General features: G+C 41.5%; 1 protein-coding gene across 3 annotated transcripts in view; it reads right to left on the reverse strand.

Moving 5' to 3' along the window:
- The window catches only part of Bmp2k (BMP2 inducible kinase), a 92,299-nt gene that overhangs the window by 17,550 nt on the left and 50,167 nt on the right, over nt 1-24,582 (reverse strand). For 2 of the 3 annotated variants that reach the window (XM_075943069.1, XM_075943067.1), the window contains exons 8-14: nt 21,766-21,869; nt 20,226-20,305; nt 17,723-17,883; nt 14,476-14,705; nt 12,801-12,899; nt 10,275-10,477; nt 5,402-5,559 (exon numbers count right to left, since the gene is read on the reverse strand). In XM_075943069.1, coding sequence (XP_075799184.1) covers nt 5,402-5,559; nt 10,275-10,477; nt 12,801-12,899; nt 14,476-14,705; nt 17,723-17,883; nt 20,226-20,305; nt 21,766-21,869 — 1,035 coding nt within the window. The remainder of the gene's footprint in view (nt 1-5,401; nt 5,560-10,274; nt 10,478-12,800; nt 12,900-14,475; nt 14,706-17,722; nt 17,884-20,225; nt 20,306-21,765; nt 21,870-24,582) is intronic. The other variant, XM_075943068.1, reaches the window with a different exon arrangement.

Here is a 24,582-nt window from a genome sequence, read left to right on the forward strand (position 1 = left end):
TCCCTTCTGATAACATTTTGTACATTATTAACACACATGTGTGCACATGCGCACACACATATATACAGTGTATTTATTTATTCATCCAACAAATGCCTGAGAATTCAGTACACACCAAGCACAGCACTGTTTTCAGCAACTGGAATGTAACATCAAACAAAGACAGCCCCCCCCCCATGTAGTTCATATGCCTACATGAGAAATAAGCAAGTAACGGACACAGCATGTTCTAAACTAATAAGCTATAGAAAAAGTGCAGACAGAAGAAAAAGAATAAGGGGATGGGCGGTGACAAAGAGTGCCTGCTAGGTACAGAGTATGAACAGACCTATCAGCGGCTGGGGACGGAGACACCGCAGGTGAGAGGGAATGTGCTCTCTCCACTCCCTGGCCCTGGCTTTATTCCCCTGCACTTAAGCTCTCTGCACTGGGGTACTTACACACCAACTAAGAACTTCCTGACTTTTTCATAGTCTCTTTCCTGATTCTCAGCAATCAAAATTATACTATTTGAAACTTATCATGAAAGAGACTTTAAGCATTCCAAGTAGACCTTTGTCCCATAGCCATTAAAACAAAACAAAACCTCAAATTCAAGTTCATGCTAGCTTGTTTTCAAGAATTCTTTTGGTGAGTAAATTATCTTGTGTTCCGTTAAACTTTAAGGGACTAGAGAACAGGGACGAAGTGGCCAAGAGAACTGACATCCTAAGAATGAACGTAGTGGGCCTTGACTCTCATTTTCACAACCTAACTGAGGCATGAAGGGTTCCCAGTTCACTGTGGTGGGAAGCAACGATGGCACAGGAAGGACAGACAGCCCTAGCCGTCTTTTGGGGTAACTATAAACCAGAGACTATGCACTGTATCAAAGTCCTCCTAGGGTCCTCCAGATTCCATCAAATAACAGCAGGGACAAAGGAAGCAGAGTAAAGGAGGCTAACCCAAGCGACAGCCACAGGAGCGGTCACCTAAGAAAGACATTCCTGAAATCCAGACAACATGGAGGGACTTAAACGTTAATTCGGAACAGACTTCAACATCAGCACTCCAGGCCTAGGCATCAGGATATGAAATGTGAACTTGGGGGCCTCCACTGTAACACATTCTCTAAATTTACAAAACACTATCATAACAATGTCCCCAGATTATCAAAGTGCAACATCACTACTACACTCTTTGAATTCTTTTGCAGTCGGCAGATTATCTTCAGTAATCAAGTAAACTGTGGAAATGCATACAGAACTGTGCAATTACAGCAAAGAAACAGACTTGATGTGGGAGTGGGCTAGTCGTTACACACAGGGTCTCCATGAGGGAAAATATGGAAGATGCTGTTGTATGAAACTCATTTACTTGATTATTTTCAAACAGAAGTCAGAGTACATTTATAACAAAATGAGTCACCTTCTCATTGTTCCATAGAACACAGAATCAATTTTTAACAGAGTATTTTTTAAAAATCACTTAAGGTTTCTAAAATTCACATAATTTGGGTCTCAGAACACAGAATACAAAACAAAAATACATTAACTTATTTTACAATCAATTACATAGAAATAAAAACAAAATTCTCAATGTGGAGCTACATTTTAAAGACCTGGTTTCAAATGACTGATTTTCTCTCAATTAGAACAAGGCATGAATTTGATGCAAGAAATTCACCTCACCATGCCTTACAAAAGAATTGTGTTGGCAAGTAAAGACGGTTCTTTCTCAGGTGCTTGACTGATACAGATGATGAAAACATAGGATTTTAAAATTCTGAAAACCAAGTACTTTCCATAATACCAGCACATAATCCAAATACTCGAGGAAGTATTTTAAGTATGCAGGTTAGATGGATAACGGCTTCAAACAAGAACTAAAGGTTAACAAATCAGGCTGTAAGAAGCTGTATTCATCGAGACTTTAGGGCCAGTCTAATGTGCCTGGACCACGGTGGCAGGTCTGGATGTGCGTTAGGAAAGGGTGGTTGTGGGTATTTTTACCATAAACTAATTAGAGATCCTGACATTTACAACCACTTTATTGTGTCTCCAAAACATATACAACATACTCAGTAAAACTGCAGAGCAACCAGCCTTTGGGGTCTGTTATTACTCTTAGTTATTTTGGATGAAATTTTAAACAGACAACAGTAAATCTATTTGTCCACAAATGAACCTCCTATTGTTCTTAATTAACAGTTGCAAGTGTTTTCCCCAGTTTACTGCTTAACATATTAAATTACGGTTTAACATATTAAACATCATGACACATAGATTCCTGAGGCTTACAAACTAAATCTGGATGCTTTGATAAAAAGACAATGACAACAGCAAGCTTAACTTAAAGAAATCACTGAGACAAACTTTATTACTAATGCTTAATCTTGGTTTAATGCATTAATATTAAGAAAGAGCCAGCAAAAGATTCTGAACCATAAATTACACTCATTTACACTAAAAGTTAAAGCAACAATAGTTTCTTTTATATGTTAAATGCCTGTTATAGGTAATCAATGGTTTTCCTAAAGATCACTAAAAATTTTATCCATTACTAATATTTTGTTTTAATATCTCAAAAATGATGCTATAACTTTAAAATTACTTCCTATATGAAGCACACAAGTCATGTATATTTTTTAGATGACATTATCTTTTTCCTAGTAAACAGCCTTCATAGGAAAATCTCGAATGGTCATACAGCACTGAACTGCGGCCACTCTGCAGCCAATCTATGACTTCCAGGGGCAGTGTGTTCTCAAGAGTCACAGGAAGATGGCAGTCTCTCCCCAGAAAGCATTTCATCAACCAAACACATTGGATTTTGCAAACAACTCTGGGAAACTGTTAGTAAATAGGTGTGCCAAGAAACAAGGGTACAAACAGGCTCTGTGGTGTTCCAAGTAAACTATTTCTTCATTTCGGAAAAGTTGCTGGGGACAGAAGAACCAAGCAATAATGAACAGTCACCAACTCTCTGCACAGAAGTTCTAGAAGACGCCCTTGCCTATCAGAATGACTTAAATTCTAGCATACAGATCAAATGTTGGATACACTACTGCTGTCCCTGAATAAACATCAAAGATAACCATTACAGCTAAGTAAAGCTATGGGAAGAACCGCTCCTGAGTCCACGCATTCTACCCATGCCCACTACTCCTCTCTCAACTTCAGCCTGCTCACTCAATGTTTTCCACCTGCTTCCCGCTGCCACTGCCCCATCTGTAGTTGGCATTGTGTGCTCTTGACTCTGATTTGATTTTTAATTTACCAAGATATCTTGTGATTTAAATATAATTTCAATATGTCAGCTAAATACCTTAAGATTAGGGGGGTCGCTCTTATTCTCTGTGTCAAAACAATTACTTCGTTTAGTGCCCCCTAACAACCCTGCCCCATCTATCCCAGCTTAGAAGGAGGCAGGGTGGGACTGAAGGCAGCCAAGTGGCTTCACTGGGGCTCTACTCTGGTAAGCTTTCTGATCCTGTGTGCTGAAGTAAGAGGAGAAGCCCCGTGGTGCTGGTACCCATTACGCAAAGCCACTAGGTAGCTGGCCTTTGCAAAGGCCAGCGGGTGCTCCCAGCCTGACTTCCTGGACTTTCCTTTGGGACCTGGCATCTTCTAGTGCAGTCTGAGCTGCCTTTGAAAACAGGTACACAAGTATATGTCAGTCATAGACACTTCCTATATTCAAACTTGAAAACAGTTGTTCCAAAATGTTAAAAGACAAAATTATACATGCAAGTCATGTTCACACACAGTTCCTGCCTATACCAAATAAATACTACATTTTATAAGACAAAGAAATAATAAAATCCTACCTAGTGCTGGGCCTTTTTAAAGATTATTTAGTGATTTTTTTTTAAACTCAGAAAACAGAAAATATTGATTTGGCAGACCCTTTTCAGAGCACATTAAAACTGGGAGGGAGCATCTGCTTCTAAATTAATGCTAGGCTGGGGAGACGGCTCAGCTAACACACTTGCTGCACCAGCGTGAGGAGACTCCAGATCCCCTGGATGGCTGCCAGGAGGGCATGGCAGACAAGGTGATTGGATAAACCATAGTTTTTATTTGGGAGTTCATCTGAGACTGTCCCTCAAAGAATAAAGTAAAGAGGGATCAAAGATGACTCTCAGGCCGCCACAGGCATTTACACACACACACACACACACACACACACACACACAGAGAGAGAGAGAGAGAGAGAGAGAGAGAGAGAGAGAGAGAGAGAGAGAGAACACTAAATAACCCTACAAATGACATATACTTGATGACCTCCTGCGTCTCCCTTTTACTACTCTTCAAGAGATCATTTACATCCTTTTCCAAAGCCGTGCTTCTGGGGCTACTTAAAATAAACTCCAGGAAAAATGCCAAACAAAAATGTTGATTTAAAAACATTTTTTTTAATATGAGGTAAGATTGGTTTTATCAAAGTTAACAAATGTATACCAGGGGCTTAAAACTCATTTTTATATCCATATTTAATCACCAATATACAAAATACAAATTTAGATTAGATGCCAAACATGAATGCCTTACAGGAATCCCTTACATGAATGCAGGCCATCTGTGAATTTTACATAAAATACATACTAATTCAGACAAAGCATTTCATTTACTAAAATGTTCATAAAGCTAGTTACCTATATAAAACAGAATAGAAACTGGGAGCTATTTATTCTCTTCATATGCAAAACATAGAAACACACTGTGCATATAGGTATATATATCGCATACACATACATGTATACATATACATATATATACATACATACACAAGCCTCAGACACTAGAAAATCACCTACATTTTCCACAAAATGAGCTCCTTCCCCTTATTCTCCAGACCTGTCCAGAACACCCATTCTTCCAAAAAAGATCATGAGGCAAGTCTTGACGTAAATACTAGGTAGTTTGAGAAAAGGTAACGATTCCAAGCGACAACATTGAGATATGAGATTTAAAGTGGAAAAGAATTTATTTAGCTTTGGCCATATCAGGACAGCAAAGCAACCCCTTTACGTCACCACTCATTAAAAAAACATGACACAACATTAGCATAGAGTAGCCCATGTTTTCTCGGGCATTCTCAGGGGTGTCCCAGATCCACCACGTCTTCTCCTGAGTGTGCATCAGGAAGGCGGGTACTGACAACGTCCTCTACTTGAACATCAGTGTCCCATGTTGTGACGGTATTAGGAAGGGTTAGGATAGCAGCAACCAAGCACCTAACTTCTAAATGTGTGACACAAGACAGTGGACGAGTATATGAAAGAAAGTGACCTGAATTTTCCCTCAAGTGCACAGAAACAATTGTCCACACCACCTGGAAACCGGTTGTCTTTGGCCTTGCCGAGTTACAGAGCTGTTACTCTACTGGGAAGCAAAATAAGCCTTCAAGTGTCCCTTACTTGATCTGAGAAGGTCGAACTCTCGGTCCAGCAGCTCCTCTTCGGTTAACTTGGAGAAGTTGTCTTCTCCAAAAGGATTCCAGCCCGACATATCAGGCGGGTGACTGACAGTCTTCTCGTTTGTAAGGCGTGGGACTGCCTCCTTCTCAGCAACTGACCTAGTTGAAACAAAGGAAAATGAATGAAAAGGATGACGAGACAATTGAGAAACCGCCAGTGTTCCACTTACAGTTTAGAAACTCTCAGAAATAAGACCTGGAGTACAGGACGGACAGACAACAGCTGTAATCTGAACTGCCTTCACAGAGCACACAGCTTTGTAACCACCCGTGGATGGCACATTTGCTGTGTTTCTTTCTCAGTCCCTTACTCCTCAGCACTCTAGGCCATAAGAAAGGAATATAGCAGTCCAGGCAGTGATGCACACCTTTAATTCCAGCACTCACAAGGCAGAGGCAGAGACAGATGAATCTCAAGTTCAAGGCCAGCCTGGTCTACAGAGTAAGTTCCAGGACAACCAGGGCTACACAGAGAAACCCTGCCTTGAAAGAAATTAATAAGAAAAAAAAGGAATACAGCATAAACTTTATGCGACTACTACAAAGAATAAATAATTCAATGTACATAAAGCAAAAAGTATCTGGTTTAGAAAACAAAACAACAACAAAACAAAAACCCCAAAAGCAAGCAGTTTGTATAAGCTGTTGCTCTCAAACAAGCCTTAACGTGAAGATCAGTAACCATACCTAACAGCATCCATGTAAACCATTACTGAATACTGTACAGCGACCCTATACCTACACCTATCCTATATCATATGTGGCTACATGGAGACACCACAATGAAAACCATACTTCCTACCAAATATAACTACCAAAAAGAGATGACCTGCTTGCTAGCTTTGCCTTATAAACAGGCCAAGGCAAATGAGGGTTCTTTTGTAGACACATAATACATCATTCATAGTGTTAAAAGTCCTGGGCCTGAATCCACTGGTTCTATGGAATTTATCCTATAGGCCCATTAGGTTTTAAGAGAATCCAATTTGCCACAGGGCAAGATGCCTTGTCCTCTCTTAGGATTGGAGGGGGGAAGGGTGGGAGGATTTGGGGAGGGAGTAGGAGGAGGGGAGGAAGTGGGAATTTAGATTGATGTTTTTTTTAAAGTAATAAAATAAGAGAGAGAGAGAGAGAATCCAAGCCTAAAGGCATCTCAATCCAAGAATGCCTGGGTACCCTCCTCACCCCAACCAGGAGCCACAACACAGAATGGGGCAACAGAGCGAAGTTATCAGGTGTCTTTCACAATCTGGGTCCAGAAGACTGACAGTAGGGAAAGAATCCCATTGTTAAAAGAAATGGCTTAATTTCATAAGCCTTAGCTCGAGGTGATATAGGCTGTGAATATGTTTTATTGTTATTGGTTAGTAAAGAAGCTGCTTCTGGCCAATGGCTTAACAGAGTAAAGCCAGGTGAAAGAGATATAAGGAGAGAGTAGGCAGAGTCAGGGAGAAGCCATGTAGCTCTGCCATAGACAGGCACAGGATGCCGTTAGGAACTTTACCCGGTAAGCCACAGTCACATGGCAATACACAGATGGGTTAGTTTAGGATATAAGAGCTACCTAAAAATATGCTTAAGCTATTGGCCAAACAGTTTTGCAAATAATATGGTTTCTGTGTGATTATTTCAGGTCTAAGCAGCCGGGAACAAACGAGCGGCCTCTACCCAAGAGCCATTCCCCACACATGGGTAGCAGAAGTGAAAACAGAGGCCAAAGGATAGCCCTTTAATTCCTAAGTCCAGGCCTGCTTGTTTTAGAACGATGTTTAAACAATTATTGAAGGCTAAAACATACAAAAGGAAAAGAAACAGTAATTTACCTACAACTAAATAGACTTACTACTCAGTAAACAGAAATTGGGTATGGCTAAGTCATAAATCTACCTTCATGTGGCAGAATCTCAATTCCATTCTCAAAATGTTTTGGACTTGTGGAGTCCTTAAAGCACACAGCAGATGGAAAACTCAGCTTTTCAAACCGTCTGGCTTCCTACCTGAACCGTTCTCCTCCACTCCCGGGAGATTCAGACTCTTGGTGGCACACCACTCCACAGAGTACCACCTTAACCTACAATTTAGACATAGCAAAGTACAGCTCCAAGGTCTGGGGCTAAAACACCACACGGAGCACTCGGGACCTTAGTTTAATCTCCAGCACTGAGCTGGAAGTGAGGGGGTTAACAAATCCTTTACACTTCTCTCTAAAACAAATGAAACCTAATCCCTAATCCCACATAGCTTTCTTACTATAGTTGAAAGTACTTTACCACACTGCATTTCTTTCAGTGGCATTTAACTTAAATAACTGTAAATAATTAAGAGCATTTTGAACAAATTAAAGACATGGTGATTTTCATTATTAAAATCTGTACAGGGATGCTGGAGGGACAAACGTAGTTAATAGCACTTCCTACTCTTGCAGAGAATCTGGGTTCAGTTCCCAGGACCCACACAGTGGCTCACGGCCATCTCCATCTGTAACTTCATTTCTAGGAGACTAGTGCCCTCCTCTGGCCTTAGGGGGAACCAAGTACCTAGATGGTGCACATACATATATGCAGGAAAAACACTCATACACATAAAATACAATAAATAAATCTTTTTAAAATAACACAGAGGCTGGAGGTACAACTCACAGGAAGAATGCATTTGGCATGCGCAAGGCCCTGGCTTCAGTTCCCAGCACAGACGCTAGAAGGAAAGATCTCTGCTAAGACACTTATGAGAGCTGGGCACGGTGGCACATGTCTTTAATCCCAGCAGAAGGCTAAAGCAGGCACATCTCCAGATGGGGGCCACGCTAGTCTATTAGCACGCTCCAGGACAGCCAAAGCTACATACGGAGACCCCACATCAAAACAACATAAGCCACTGATGAGGCTGGTACAGGAAAGACAACGCTGACTTTCAGGGTCACTGACTTATACTTCTGAAAGATCGGCCTGTGGAAGCACAACAATGAGACTGGAGTGCTGACTGTGCAACCCTGGGTAAAGGGATCCGCGTTCCTGTGTGCAGGGCATGCACTATCTGAACTTTTATTACTTGTGGTTTGATTCGTTGGGGAAATGTGCTGGAAAGTAAACCTCAGTTGTGGCCATATGGACTTCTAATGAAAACGCAGTACCAACTGCATCCAGCAAAGTCTGCGATTAGAAAAAGTCTCTCATTCTTGTCGCGGGGGACTAATGCAGCAGATTAATTAGACCACTGCTTGCATTTCATAGCTTACATCCTACTGGATGGAATTTGTTTCAAGTGTGTATTTTTGGCCTTAATTTTCTTATGATAATGCTATTAATGTGTTCTAGAAAAGAGATAAGCAGACAAACAAACGAGAGTGAGAAATAACAAATGGCAAAGCCTGATTTGTACTTTTAAGTTCTGTTCGCCATTAAATTAGTTCTCACAACTCATGTAAACCTCTGTTTTGTTTCAGAAAAGTATCTCATTCATTTTTAAAAATCTCCTTCCTGGCGTCACCCCAACACATAACAGATCCCTGCCCTTCCTGGTGTCACCCCAGTACATAACAGATCCCTGCCCTTCCTGGTGTCACCACAGTATGTAACAGATCCCTATCAATCTTCTTCTCCTCTTCCTCCTGTCCTTCCTCCCTCCCTCCTACCCTTTCCATCTCTCATTCACACACACACACACACACACACACACACACGACTAACTGTAAACTTACCCTCTTTAGACACACACAATTTACAGTATGAGGTTGTCCCTCATGCCCACTGTCTACTCAAACTCATGCGCGCTCTCGCCCTCTCTCTCTCTCTCTCTCTCTCTCTCTCTCTCTCTCTCTCTCTCCTACTGTTTCAAAACCTGAAACTGTGTTTAAGAGCCTCTTTGGCATTCTAGTAATGAGCTTATCACCTAACTTCGGTCTTGTATTTAAAGCAAACCCTAGTGATTGCTGCGGGGTGGGAGGGATGTGTCTGTGTGCGCATGCTCACTTGTCCATCTTGTTTCTTGATATTGGGGCTCTGAAATGATTTGGGGCTCATCAATTAGGTTAGGCTGGGATCTCCAGGGATCCCCCAATCTCCATCTCCCCAGCTCTGAGATTATGGTGTGTGTCATCACTCCCTTCTCTTTTTAATAGACCCTGAAGATCAAATGTAGGTCTTTGTGCCTATGTGGAAAGCACTTTACCAAGCTATCTCCCAACACTTAATACTGGCTCTTAATTCCAAGATCCTAAAGTACTTAACACAGTAATGTCACATCCATGTGTGAGAAACTTTGTATCAAAGTTCTTCAATTCATTGTAATGAGTTTTCATATAAAGTATCCATATAATATAATTCTAACCAATATATCTGGATAGTTATAAGTCACTATTTCCCAACTACACTAAATTTGCTACACATGATATACTTAAAATGTTTGTTCCTGTATAAAAAAAAATTATATAAATTTTATGAATAGTCAAGTTAATTATAAGGTAGTAATAACACATAAGTAGAAAAAGTTAACCTGTTTAAAAGGGTTATTTATTTTCAACTACTAAGAGAGTGTTCTAGGATTTTGCTTTTATTTAAATTACAAAGAATGCTTTGATGTGCACACCAACAAATTCCTCAGCCTAACTGTCCTCAGGTATGGTTAAACTCTGCAAATAGCAACTGGCAGAACTGCTAGGTGGTAATGGAAGGAAGACACACAACAGGGGACTGGGAGGGGAATGAGTCAGCTCTACATGAAGATGAACTGACTGAATCAAGAGCCACTTAATGGGCTTCTTATCAATACCATTCACTCCATAGTAAGTCCCTTTGCAGTCACTGGAAAACACTTACCTACTGGCACCGAAAGAGGAATCCGCTATGGTTCCAAGCTGGGCTGGAAGTGATGAAGTGTAGGAAATTAAGGCTGGTGAGAACTCTTGAGGGGAGGTAAGATACTCGGGTGATGCCAGGTGCTGAGGCTGCTGATGGTGCTGAGGCTGCTGATGGTGAGCTAGCATCTGTTGCTGCAAGAAAGCCTGGTGATACTGCTGCATCTGAAACAAGAAACAACACAACCCATGTCAAGTCACCTCAGCACTGACCAGCGTGTGCCTCCCTTTTCCCATGGAGACAAAACCAGAAACCCAAAAAACAAATCGAGTATTTGAAGAAGTAGCTGTTACCAGAAAACTACAAGGGGTGACTTAAAAACATTTATTATTAAAAAGCCCGACTCACTTGGCCAGATTCAAAATTCCTTCTTTAACTGTTTTAAGAAAAACACAAAGGAGTAGGCTAGAGTAAAGTAATTCTGTTAAGAAAGAGATGGAGGGGAGGGGAGGGAAGGGAAGGGGAGAGGGGAGGGGAGGGGAGAGGAGGGGAGGGGCATAGCCCTTCTATGTTTCCCTTTTCCTCAATAGATACCTGCTGACTGAAAGCGATACGACAAAAGACTACAGGACTCTGATCAACAGAAGTGTCACCATACAGTTAGTTATTAAGTGCCACAATCAGATGCAAGAGTTTAATTGCAGAGTGCTTGCGAATATCTGTCTATCTTCAATATGTCACTTAACTTTTTAACGTGTGGTGTGCGCGCACGTGTGTACACAGGGCAGACATGGCATCAGTACCTGTGGAGCTCAGGACCAACACTGATGCTTCCTTCTAGCAAGCTCTAGCTTGGTTTTTGAGGCAAGTTCTCTCTGAGCCTGAAGTTCACCAATTCAGTTGGAAACGGCTGGCCAATGAGCTTCAAGATCTACGTCTCTCTACCTGGCCCAGTGGGATGCTGGGTGGAGCATGTGCTGCTAGCTCTCCACTTCTAACTGGGGCCTGGGGATCTGAACGCAGGTCCTCTTTCTTACACTGCAAACACCATCTCTCCATCTTGCCTCACTTAAATAACAAATTAAGTTACATGGGTGTAGACAGAGGTCAAGATTTGGGTGTCCCTCCATCATCACTTGCCCCTTATTTGTTGAGACACAATCTTCCACTGGACCTAGAGCTCACTGATTAGCTAGACTGACTGGCCAGCAACTCACCGGTTTTCCATCGCTGCCTCCTTATTGCTGAGATTATAGGTGCAAACTGCTAAACCCAGACTTCTTCTTTTTTTTAATTTATTTATTTATTAAAGATTTCTGTCTCTTCCCCGCCACCGCCTCCCAATTCCCTCCCCCTCCCCCAATTAAGTCCCCCCCCCCTCAGCCCGAAAAGCAATCAGGGTTCCCTGTCCTGTGGGAAGTCCAAGGAACCCCCACCTCCATCCAGGTCTAGTAAGGTGAGCATCCAAACTGCCTAGGCTCCCACAAAGCCAGTGCGTGCAGTAGGATCAGAAACCCATTGCCATTGTTCTTAAGTTCCCAGTAGTCCTCATTGTCCGCTATGTTCAGCGAGTCCGGTTTTATCCCAGGCTTTTCCAGACCCAGGCCAGCTGGCCTTGATGAGTTCCCAGTAGAACATCCCCATTGCCTCAGTGTGTGGGTGCACCCCTTGCGGTCCTGAGTTCCTTGCTCGTGCTCTCTCTCCTTCTGCTCCTGATTTGGACCTTGAGATTTCTGTCTGGTGCTCCAATGTGGGTCTCTGTCTCTGTCTCCTTTCATCGCCTGCTGAAGGTTAATATTCAGGAGGATGCCTATATGTTTTTCTTTGGGTTCTCCTTATTTAGCTGACTGGGAGAAGATCTTCACCAACCCCGCAACTGACAAAGGTCTGATCTCCAAAATATATAAAGATCTCAAGAAACTAGACCGTAAAAGGCTAATCAACCCAATTATAAAATGGGGCATTGAGCTGAACAGAGAATTCTCAACAGAAGAACTTCAAATGGCCAAAAGACACTTAAGGTCATGCTTAAACCCAGACTTCTGAATGAGGGTGGAAGATTAAACTTAGGTCCTCGTACACAGATGACAAGCACTGATCTGCTGGACTGAGTACACACGTGACAAGCACTGATCTGCTGGACTGAGTCCACACATGACAAGCACTGATCTGCTGGACTGAGTACACACGTGACAAGCACTGATCTGCTGGACTGAGCACACACATGACAAGCACTGATCTGCTGGACTGAGTACACACGTGACAAGCACTGATCTGCTGGACTGAGTCCACACGTGACAAGCACTGATCTGCTGGACTGAGTACACACGTGACAAGCACTGATCTGCTGGACTGAGTACACACGTAACAAGCACTGATCTGCTGGACTGAGTACACACGTGACAAGCACTGATCTGCTGGACGGACTCCTCTCCCTAGCCCCCAGCTGACTTTGAATGATGAAATTCTAAATACCATCATGCATACTGTAAATTCCAACCTAGTAATACACCTGTAGAGAACACTGAGCTATTACACAGCCCTTACCATTGTAGGATATTGTGATCCAGGGGGTTGAGGCTGATAGACTGAATGCATTAAAAACTGTTGCTGAAGTATCTGTTGCTGCTGCATTGCATGCTGATACTACGAGAGGAAAAAAAAAACAAACAGAAATCAATACCATGGTGGTTTGAATGAAAATGGCCTCTACAATCTATTATGTTTGAGTGCTTGCTCCCCAATTAGTGGTACTATTTAGACAGAATTAGGAGGTCTAGCTTTGTTGGAATAGGTGTGGCCTTGTTGGAAGTGTGTCTCTGGGGATGAACTGAGAGGTTTCAAAAAATCCATGCCAGGTTCAGTCTCTCTCTCCTCTCTCTCCTCTCTCTCTCTCTGTTCTGGAAACTTGGAGATCAGACGTGGGCTCTCAGCTACTGCTCCAGCACATGCCTGCCTGCCTGCTACCACATTCTCCACCGCGATAACAGGCTAACCTTCTGAAACTGTAAGCAAGCACCCAATTAAATGCTTTATGAGTCGCCTTGATCATAGTGTCTCCTCACAGAAATAAAACAGTAATTAAAACAAATAATATTCATGCCTTTTCAATCCCAGAGTTTTTATTGTGGTTTGGTTTTATTTTGTGTGTATCATGTGTGTACAGTGCCCACAGAGTCCAAATGAGGGCATTAGATTCCCTGGAAATGAGGTTACTAATCATCGAACCATTATGTGGATGCTGGGAATTGAACCTAGGTCCTCTGGAAAGCAGCCAGTGCTTTTAACCATTGGGCCATGTCTCCATCCCAAGTTCTGTTTTTGTGAGCATTGATTTTATCAGGTCAATGATTAAGACAGTCAAATCTTAAAACCAATATAAAACAACTACAATCTGTGACTGTCACTTTATATGTTTATAGAATAAGTTTTAAAGTAGTAATAGAACACAGTTTAGCTAAAACTGTATCTGCACAGTTTAAGAATGTTTGGAAGAAAGCTAACAAACACCTGTCAGCATTTCCTAGTTGATGAAGACAGCCTTCAGCCATCTCTGACTCATTACAGTCAGTCTCCAGGTTCTTCGCCTCCTTCCATGTTTTCTGGTGTCCCATGGCACCACCTCCTCACCACCCTCTCTGTTTCCATCAGCCAGCAGCGGAGGAAGAGACATAATGAAAAGTGTCACGTGCACAGTTAGCTCCAGACGAAGACGGGACAAAGATAAAATGCTTACAACTGGTTCCATTTAGGAAGGTTTAGTGAGACCAGAATTTTTCAGGTTTCTATAAAAAGCAAAATTCAGAATAATGTCTCTTTTTGATTCAATGCCAACACAGTCAAAATAATGAGAAATTAAAAATAGGACTGCAGAAATGACTCAGCAGTTAAGGGCAAGGCTCATAGCCAAAAATAATAAAATAATAAAAAGGTGTTACTTTTGAAAATATATCAGTTTTTACGCAGGACTGAAATATAAAAAAATATAACAAATATAAAGTGTGGTGTTTATTTCTGAGTACAAATGAACACTCTGGTTCATAAAGCCAGGATGTGGCCTATTAAAAGAGCACCTCTTCCTTTAGCATCATATTCTCCAGTGAGCAGGAAATCAAGGGAATTGTTTATTTTAATATGCCTATGATACAAAAGTGAATGCAATAATATTCCATCGCTGTGTGAATTTCACACACTTCCCTATCTAACGTAACAAAAATACTACCTGCTGCAAGTAAGCATTTTGAAGTAGCTGTTGTTGCTGTTGCTGTTGCTGCTGCTGTTGCTGCTGCTGCTGCTGCTGTTGCTGCTGGTGAGGAACGCGATGCAAATGAAGTTGCTGTAATCTCCAGTCTCCCTGCTGCAGTTGCTGGAGGACTCTATGCTGCTGTGGTGGCTGCTGAGGGGGACCCTGACTCATTAAGACTTCAGACCCATTTCCAGGTCTCTGCGCTCCTATAGTTCCAAAAACATTAATACACAGGTAATTTACAAAACAGCTGATTTCAAGTTATTTAATTAGGACATTTCTATGGTTTTATAGCGGACCTGTGTCTACATTACACAGTCTACACAAGTACTCGCCACAATTGTAAGTGCCTGTGGAGTGTCACTTTGTCATCTACAACCAATCAGTGTCTTAGGAGTGCACCATGTGTCACTTTCATCTTCCCGCCCACTAGAGCAGCCACACGCAAACTTGTTCCGCGTGTTCAGCTCCAGCATGCACACCAACACGGCTCGCTGGCCAGGTCTGAGAACAGCATTCTCATCTACTGAAATCTCAATAGTTAAAGTTCAGGGCAAGTGTCTTTCTTGTTCCCTCACCTAACACTTCCTCTTAATCTATTACATTTCACTCACCTTTCACATACTAATGGCTTACAATGCTATTTGCTTTTACTTTCCTACTGTTGCAAATACATATTTTCTCACATAATACATGCTTTCCCCCCTCCCGTTACTCCTCCAGTTCCTCTGCACTTCCCCTCACATCTGGATCCACTTCCTTTCTGTCTCTCACAAGAAAACAGACTTCTAAGATATGATAAAATATGATGGCCCACAACCATCTAAGATTCCAGTCTCAGGGGATCTGATCCCCTTTAGGTCTCCACAGACATATCCATGCACACAAGCACAGACATGCATGCAGATAAAAAACACCTACACACATAAAATTAACATAAATAAATTGGAGGGAGGGACAGAACCAAGGAGAAAAGATCTCTAACAGTACAGCAATAACCCTGAGAAATGACAAACAGATCTGCATGGAAATAAAAGGTTGTTCTGCAGCACAGAAGGAAGATACTATCTAAACACAGAGAAAATTTGTACACTAACAAGAAATTCACATATCTAGAATCTATAAAGAACTCCAAAAATTAAAGAGCAAACCCCATCCAATCAAGATCCATAACATGTCCCATTCCTGTTTCCCTACAGAACCCTAAGGACTCTGCGCACGACCACCACACACGGCCGCTGTGGCCCGAGTACCTGACATGCTCTCCCACAGGCTCCTGCAACTGAGCACTGGGTTCTTTGGGAAGATGCAGCACCCTGAGGAGATGGAACCTTACTGCAAGTGTAGGCCACTGGAAGCAGGTCCTCGAGGCTTTATAGGCCGGCCCCTCCTCTGTCCACCCGCTGTTTCCTGAGTGCACATGCAATGTGACCACTAAGCCTTCTACTCCTGCCACCATGCCTCCCCTGGCTGCTGCCATGTCTTCCCCACCATGACGAACTGTGAAGGAAAAACAAAGAACCTTTCTCCCTTACACCGCTCTTGCCAGGGTACTTTATCGCAGCAACCAGAAAAGAAACGGTCACCAAACCCAAATCCTTGAAAAAGTCCTTTCAAACACTGTCGCTGAGGCAGCTCAGGGATGCGCACACTTTAATGACAAACCAAGACTAGGAAGATGTCCAACCAGGGAAGGCAGGAAAGAGGGAACAACAATTGTCTACCTGAGATGGAATTTTCCATATTCCCGAATACTTCCCACAGTTAAAAGTAAGGGAGTAAGATATCACAAGATCAAGTCAGTTCCCACCACACAAATGGTGGCTGCTAACTGCCGGTAATTCCAGTTTCAAGGCATCTGATGCCCTTTCCTGGTACACACACATACAATGCAGCCAAACACTCACACACAAAAAATAATTTCTAGATGAAATGGAAATTATATACAAAATGTCATCATCTTTTTTTCCCATGGAATTAATATTCCAGTTGAATAGCACAAACTCACTGCAGCAATATGCCAGGTAATGTGAAGATAAACATCCCTTCTCTGAGCCAGACTTAACAATAGCAAATAACAGTCAACATTTCATAGCATCACTGGACCAGACCTTACAGTAAGCCGTCGTTTAAACTTCTATTAGATACTATTAGATAGGTACTCATATTTTGTTAGATATATTAGTTTTAGAAATGGGAGAAATGTAACTCAAATAACATTCATGAGTCAAAATATGTGATCTTACCCACTACAGTATCTGTAATAAAAACATTTCAACATTAAAACAAGACAGATTTGTCAGGAAATATTACACGAATCAGGGTTTTTAGAAGGTGATTCTGCAGATTTCATCTTTGACCTCTTTAGAAATTAAATTTACTTTGTCATAATGACAGTTCCCTGTGGGAACGTTTTTAGGTATTACACTTACCATAATGCATTTAAGATTATAAAAACAATTTCTCAAAATCAAGTAAGAACAGTGCTTACGCTGTGATACCCATATGGTTCCTTCACCAGGGCTCTAGAGGCTTATGCCCTATGGAATGTAAGCTACTTCCTGCCCAGTACAACACAGGATCTCCGACACTTGTTACTGCCACCCTCAAACCTACTAGCTGATGATTCAAAGATGAGCTTCTATTTTTATATCAAAACAAACTGATATTTCTCTATATATATTTAAGTTACTAGTAACTTTACCTTTAAAACTTCAGAACAAAGTAGTCCAGCTTATTAGACATCAATAGACAGTTTCTTGCAGGGAGCAGGATATGTGTGCCTGTGCACACTTGTCTATGTAGCTGTGCTCACACATGTAGAGGTCAGAGAGGGGTTCCGTGTCTTCTGCAGTCATTTTCCCACCGTTTTTATCTTCTGATAGTCTCTCTCACTAAATCGAGGGCTCTCATTTCAGTCAGATTGGCTAGCTAGCAAACCTACCACCAGCCTGTCTCTAGCCCCTAACCCGCCGACCGTGGTCCCGCGTTTGTATGCCCCACACTGGTTACAGGAGCACAGTGCTGTGCCTGTCTGTTGTACCGCGGTGCTGGGATCTAAGCTCAGGTCCGCATGCCTGCACGGCAAGTACTTTACCGACTGAGCCACGTATCAAGCCCCATTTCTTAAACTGTGTGTTCTATGCTTTAGGAATCAAACCACGTCACATTTATCCATACCATGATAACTGTCGGAGAGATCAGAACTGCAAAGGCTAATTACCTTTAGGCTTGTGGTTACTGAATTCACCAGGAGCAGGAACTTTAACAGGCGTAGCTGAACTCTGAATGGCCAGCACACTGGAAGTGGCAGTAGTGGAATTGGCCTTTGGTCTTTGTCTTGGTGCAATTGAGGTTTCTGTTGGTCCAATGGTATCTGTTATTCTATAATAGAAAAATATAATTTATTCCAAATATTAAGATTATTTCTAGTTACTATTCATTCTATACATTAGTCCTTTTGGATTCCTTGTACGTATCCACCTCAGAATATATGTTTAATAAAACTAGTAAAGCAAAAAAAAAATACAGCCAGCCACAGCTGTTGAAACTGTACAATTGTTCATAGTCAGCCTTTAAATGGAAGAAAAGGAATCCGACCCCAGAGATTAAAAGACAGCCTGAGACTGACAGAATATAAGCAGAAATCTTCTCATAAGGTTATCGATAAAACTGAGGTTCAGCTGGACTGTTACCAAAAAAAGCATGGGATAAAACTGGACTCTCTGAACATGGCGAACAATGAGGGCTGATGAGACGCCAAGGACAATGGCACGCGGTTTTGATCCTACGCAATGTGCTGGCTTGGTGGGAGCCTAGCCAGTCTGGATGTTCACCTTCCTAGATATGGATGGAGGGGGGAGGACCTAGGACTTACCACAGGGCAGGGAACCCTGACAGCTCTTTGGACTGGAAAGGGAGGGGGAGAGGAGTGGGGGGAAGGGGAGAGGGGTGGGAGGATGGGGAGAAGAGTGGGAGGAGGGGGAGAAGAGTGGGAGGAGGGGGAGGGAAATGGGAGGCTGGGAGGAGGTGGAAATTTTTTTTTCTTTTCTTTATTCTCCTTTTATCAATAAAAAAATTTAAAAAAAAGATAAAAAAACTGAGGTTCAGTTCTTTCAAAAGACACAAGAAATAATAATAACTCCCTAGCTCAGACTCAGAAAAAGGAAAGGGCTCTCCCACGGCAGTGAGACAGGAGACATCAGAGCTGTCAGGCAAGGCTGTCTGCTCACATCCAACCCTTGTTCCCTCCAACACCAGATGAGAGTTAGGAGAAATGCTGGATTGGGACTCAGTCTCAGCCCCAACCGCAGTCAGTAAAGTGGTAGGCACAATTTTGAAAGCAACGTGACTAGCATGCATAGGTGAACTGTCAAAACAAACAAACAACCAAACAGAAAGCAACGTGACTAGCAGGCATAGGTGAACTGTCAAAACAAACAAACAACCAAAGCCAGAAAACAGGGAAATTTACGTTTAATATTCATATATGCGTATCATATGTCTGGATCAAATCCAATGCCCACTCCCTCCCCTCCAATTTTTTCCCTACTACCCCTCACAACTTTTCCCTCACAACTTCATATGCTCTTTTTTATTTTATTTTTTGATAGCCACTCAGTTCACTTGGTATTGCAGGTATGGGCATAGGTGCAGGACCAATATAATTTTGAAATTACATATTTTTCAACTTTGTTTTCTATAAAGTCAGTATAGAATTTTCAATAACTTTCTCCCAAAATATTTATTTGACGACTTCACTTAGTATTATTTCAAATGATTTAACACCTAAAATTGTAGATGCATGGTTTATCAAGCCCACAGCTCCTGCAATCACCACACACACCTACAGTTCTCTCACAATACCTACATGTAACACAAGAGGGAGCTGTACTAACAATGATCTTCCCAAAAGGGGGAAAAAAAACTGCATCAGAGATTTCAGAAAATTAGGGCTGGTAACCTAATTGAACTTAGCCAGTCATGAGAGGATCATGAGAGGAAGACATGAACCGTATTATAGAAGAGGTACTGGATGGGAAGTGGAAGGGGGCAGTCGGGGGTGAAAGATGGATAATTAGCATGGTACAGTACAAGTCCTCTAAAAATGTAACAAAAACAGTAAGATCATTTACATATACAGCCAGCTACAGCTCCTTTTAAGATAATCAAGTTGTCCACAAGAGCATTATGAATTCTTAATTGCTTAATCATCTCTCCAGCCTCAGATTTTAAGTTTCAACATACATAATAGAATTCAAACTTATCAATAGAGTAAGTAACTGAAAAATAAGGCTTCAAATGTAATTCTTTACCAAGCTTTCTAGTTATATACACATATAACTTCTACAAGCTATATACACTAATGACCTGTGGCAATTATTGTTTCTTTTCTTAAATATAAACAATTGATTTAATAGCTAGTAAGTCAAATCTTAAGAATTGTCAGTGATGAAAATGGCCACAATCCCACAGAGAAGGCAAGACCCGCTACCACATCAGCCGTGAGCATTCCGCCTTCACAGATGGGTGAGCGTTCACATGAGAACGGCATCACGCCCGGTATTTAGCACCTGTGGAAGTTTATTTTGTACTCTCGATGTAAGCTATGGAACCACAGATTGGACAACACAGCATCTGGGACACAGGAATTGCTACAATCAAAATGAGAACTACGGCCTTTTCTTTTACAGAAGTCCTGTTGGCACCAGCAGGGTCTTGCCCACCTGGCTTTCATTTGGCTTTTCTTAGCAGCAGCTTCACTCGCAGTCATTGGCTCAGGAAGAGCGGAGGGAAGAGAAGAATTCTGGGAAGAAAAACATAGTTTTCAATTTAAGTTGTAGTAATTTTTAGACTATAGATAGACTACTAAACTTCTGAAACACTGACTGAGATACTATTATTTTCATTACCCATATTACAGATTATGCAGATATACTCCCCAGATGAAATCTGGAAATACCACATTACACAAATGTCATCTTTATATTGATTTTCTACAGAAATCTCTAGAAGATGAACACAGCATTACAGTATGCAATATTCTTTTAGGTAAGTCCTGAGTTTAAAATAAGATTTTATCATAGTTTATACAACTGATATTTCATACTTCTGAAAATAATTACACAACCAGGACAACAGCCACACTGTAAATATGACAGGTAACTGTGAGCATACGCCGAACAGAGGCTGCTCTGCTCGCTGAAACAGAGAGCAACAGAGAGATACGAAGTGATACTGTGAGGGCTTCAGAAAGACTCAGCTACCACAGCTCGTCCACGTTACACAAGAAGAAAACATAAGCCGGAACACAAAGATCTCTACAGTGTTCATCATAGATTAAAATCAATGATGACCTAGAAATCTGGCATTAAAAGGAGCAGAAACCTGGCATGTACAGTTCATTGTAGTATGCAGGAGTGACTAGCAGCCAAAGCCTTTGAGCCAGGCATAACAGCACATAGTTAATCCTAGCACTCTGGGAGGAATAGGCAGGCTGATATCTGTGAGTTTGAGGCCAGTCTAGTCTATGTAATGAATTCCAGGAGAGCCAGGACTATGTAGAGAGAGACAGACTTTGCCAAAAGAAGAAAAAAAGGATGGAAGGAAGGAAGGAAAGAAAGAGGAAGGGAAGGAGGGAGAGAGGGAAGGAGGGAGAGAAGGAAGGAGGGAAAGAGGGACGGAAGAACCAAAGCCTCTGAGTAAAATCAAGCATTCCCAAATGTGCACTGCGCTTGGCTTAGCCCCGGGCTGTATATTAGCTATAATCATAACTGCTATCCTAGATTTACAGCAGGAGAAGGGGATCAGCCACCATAAAGATATAAATTAGCCAGTGATAAAAGAAATCTCTGAAGTCAGGGCTCTCCCTGTACAATGCCGTCTCTATTTACACCAAAGGGTCCCACGGTTTTTCATTTAACTTTGTGCTTAGAGTCTACCTCAATAATGTCTGATCACAGTTCTTGGTTAAAACTCAAAACACTTAAAATTCTGCTATCAAATACTTCAATACTTAATAATAACAGCCTATGGTCTGTGACTGACATGTCATGTTGTGTCTCTCTCCACAATCCAAAATATCCTGCTGAAGCTCTCCAGAACACCTGAGTGAAGTCTCAGGCTTGACACCTACGACACAAGCAGCATCTCACACCATCAAGACCACCGGACAGAAAACAAGAATCTCTTAAAGCACATGCATGTACATGTAAACACATATAATTAAAGGATTTTAAAGTCTTTCCTACTTGGAAAAGTACTTACGTTGATGTTGGACACTGGACAATCCTTTTTGGCGAATTTAAATGCGAAGTGGGACACTTGAAATATGTCAGGTCTGTGATCCGGATCTGGTTCAAGCATGAACCCTGTAATAGCAGGTCAGAACGTTCAATGTCTGACTGAAGACAAGCAATACAGAAAGGCACAGGAGGGGCAATCCCTCTAGCCTAAGAACAGTGATTCCAGATGACACAGAGGAAATGCTTAGAAGAAATGGCAGAAACTTTTCCTACAAATTGAACTTAACCATGAACACATTACAGTGGCAGGTAACATCTATGTTTGCACTGGATGGATGGAAGATGTGCTTCCACTCTTGAAAAAGTGGCACAGAACAAATGTGAGTTAACAATACAAAACCAGTGAACTTAGGGAATACTTAATTATTTAAGAAAGCTCCAGGGTCCCAGTGAAGAAGAGGTTGTTCTCCTAGAAGAACCCTTTAAAATAATTCTCACTATTACCCAAAATACCTTTACTTTCCTTTATTTTGAAATTATCCACATTACTGAGAAAAGGCTAAATATACACGTTATAGTTCATTTAGCAGAGCAGCAAAGGATTGGCACTACAGATTTTAAAAATGCCTCCTTGACATACTATCAATATGGACCACAGTTTTTGGCTTCAATACTCTTTCTCATCATCATGGCCAGAGGTCTGAGCAGTTCTGTATATGTACTACTAACATATTTACATCAACCTTACAGCGTGCGTCAAGTCCCTGAGATATTCCGTCTAACCAAAAATAACCATTTACTACCATTTATCTATTTCTTGAGTAACTTATATTTCACATTCCCTGAGGATGAAATTTATATTCAACTCTGTAACTATATACATTTCCATGGCCAGTTTTACTTCATTACCCTTAAAATATTTCCAATGCTTAACCATGTCAAATGCTTGAAATGAAAATTTACATTAGCTATTCTCAAGTTTTTAGAGAAACAGCAAGTGTCCACATTCACAGGACTAAGACAGAGCTACAGGAAATACTGAGAGTTCACGGTCACAGACTAAGTAAGACAGAGCTACAGGAAAAGCTGAGAGTCCATGGTCACGGACTAAGACAGAGCTACAGAAAACAATGAGAGTCCACGGTCACGGACTAAGCTACAGGAAACAGTGAGAGTCCACGTTCACGGGACTAAACTGGAGCTACAGGTCAAAACGGACTCAACTCCCTTCTAAACCTAGTGCCTTGAACAAAGAATGGTAAACAGTGACTCCAAGCAACAAAGCCTAGCTTGTATCAGGAAATTATGAGCTTGATTATAAAAATACAAAATCATCCATCTAATGTGATTTATACATTTTAAAAGCTAAGGTTTATTCTTTCCACAGCCAATACTAAATTAGTAGTGAGGATCCAATCACACAAACAGGAGATGCGTGCCTGTGTCTAGACAAAGGTAAGAGCAGCACCTCTCCTCCAAATATCACAAGGAGAGAAACTACTGGAATTGAAAACTGTGTGTGTGTATATGTGTGTGTGCGCCCACACACACGTGGGCCAGAGGACAACTTCCAGGAGTCAGTCCTCTCCTTCCATGATGGCTTCTGCACAAGGAACTCTAGCAGCACTAACCTCGCTCATTAAGCATTTTTATCCTTGAGCCATTTCCCTGACCGCTGTTTTTAAAACTTACAGGAGTTTTATATACCAAATTTACTTGAAAAATTTTAACTTACTCAGTATATATAGTTTATTTCATTTTTTGGCATAGTCAAATTGATATCAGAAACTAAAATCTTCACATTCATGGTCAAGTAAAAGAAGCATATGCTACACAGTAAACTGCCGATTAATTAAACTCCAATTGAGTCTAAAATTATCAACAGTATTATCATGCTTACCACAGTACTCCACAAACACATTCCCACACACATATGGGGGCACGCATAAACACAGAGAAATTCAATACTAGTTAGGAATAAAGTCACATAGCAAGGCATAAGCTGCTCAGTCTTTCGCAAATTATCGGTCAAAGAGAACACTGAGCCTTTAAGACATTTCAAGATCTCCAGCAAAACTGTACATTCAATTATTACTAAAACATTATACTTAGCAACAAAGTTACAGCCACAATGGTTTGTAAAAATGTCTTCAATACAACACTGAACTAAACTAGCCAGAGAACACAGCAACTAAATCCCACACCCTAGTTTTAGGCATTACAATTAATAGGGATTATTTCATGCTTCTGTTGTCCTAAATTTTTTTGAGAACATTATTATATAAAATAGAGAGGGTTAAGAGTTTAATATTTATTCAAATACAATGGTGGTATATTTGCTCATTTTCTTAAAAAAATATCATTCTACAAAATTGCACGCTAAAATAGAAGTCCTATTTTAAAAAGCTAGAGGAATGTCATGAGAGACGACTGAAATCCAAGTCACAGGTACCCGGACCATAACTCAGACTGCCCAGACAGGAAACTCCATCTTGACTGGAGGCTGCCACAGAAAACTGGAGCAAACAATGCTGCTTGACGCTTAACCATGGAGAATGAAGCCGAGGCCTAGCGCCCTTACACAGGTACTGGTGCACGTGAGGAGCTACACAGCACACAGGTAGAGATCTCTGGAAAGCACAAGTTTAGGGGGCAGTGGCATGCTGAAGAAGTGTGCATCATCGTATTTCCACAAATGCTGATGTACTACACCCATGAGTTCAGCTCTAAGGATTAAATTTGCCGTCTCAAGAACTCCAGTGCCTCAACCCTATGGCAATGGCAAAGCTGTCCCCAGATGAGGCTCAGAAGGATTGCAAAGCCTTCCTCGGGGGAGAGT

The sequence above is a fragment of the Microtus pennsylvanicus genome, chromosome 12 (genome assembly GCF_037038515.1).
Source record: "Microtus pennsylvanicus isolate mMicPen1 chromosome 12, mMicPen1.hap1, whole genome shotgun sequence".
NCBI lineage: Eukaryota > Metazoa > Chordata > Mammalia > Rodentia > Cricetidae > Microtus > Microtus pennsylvanicus.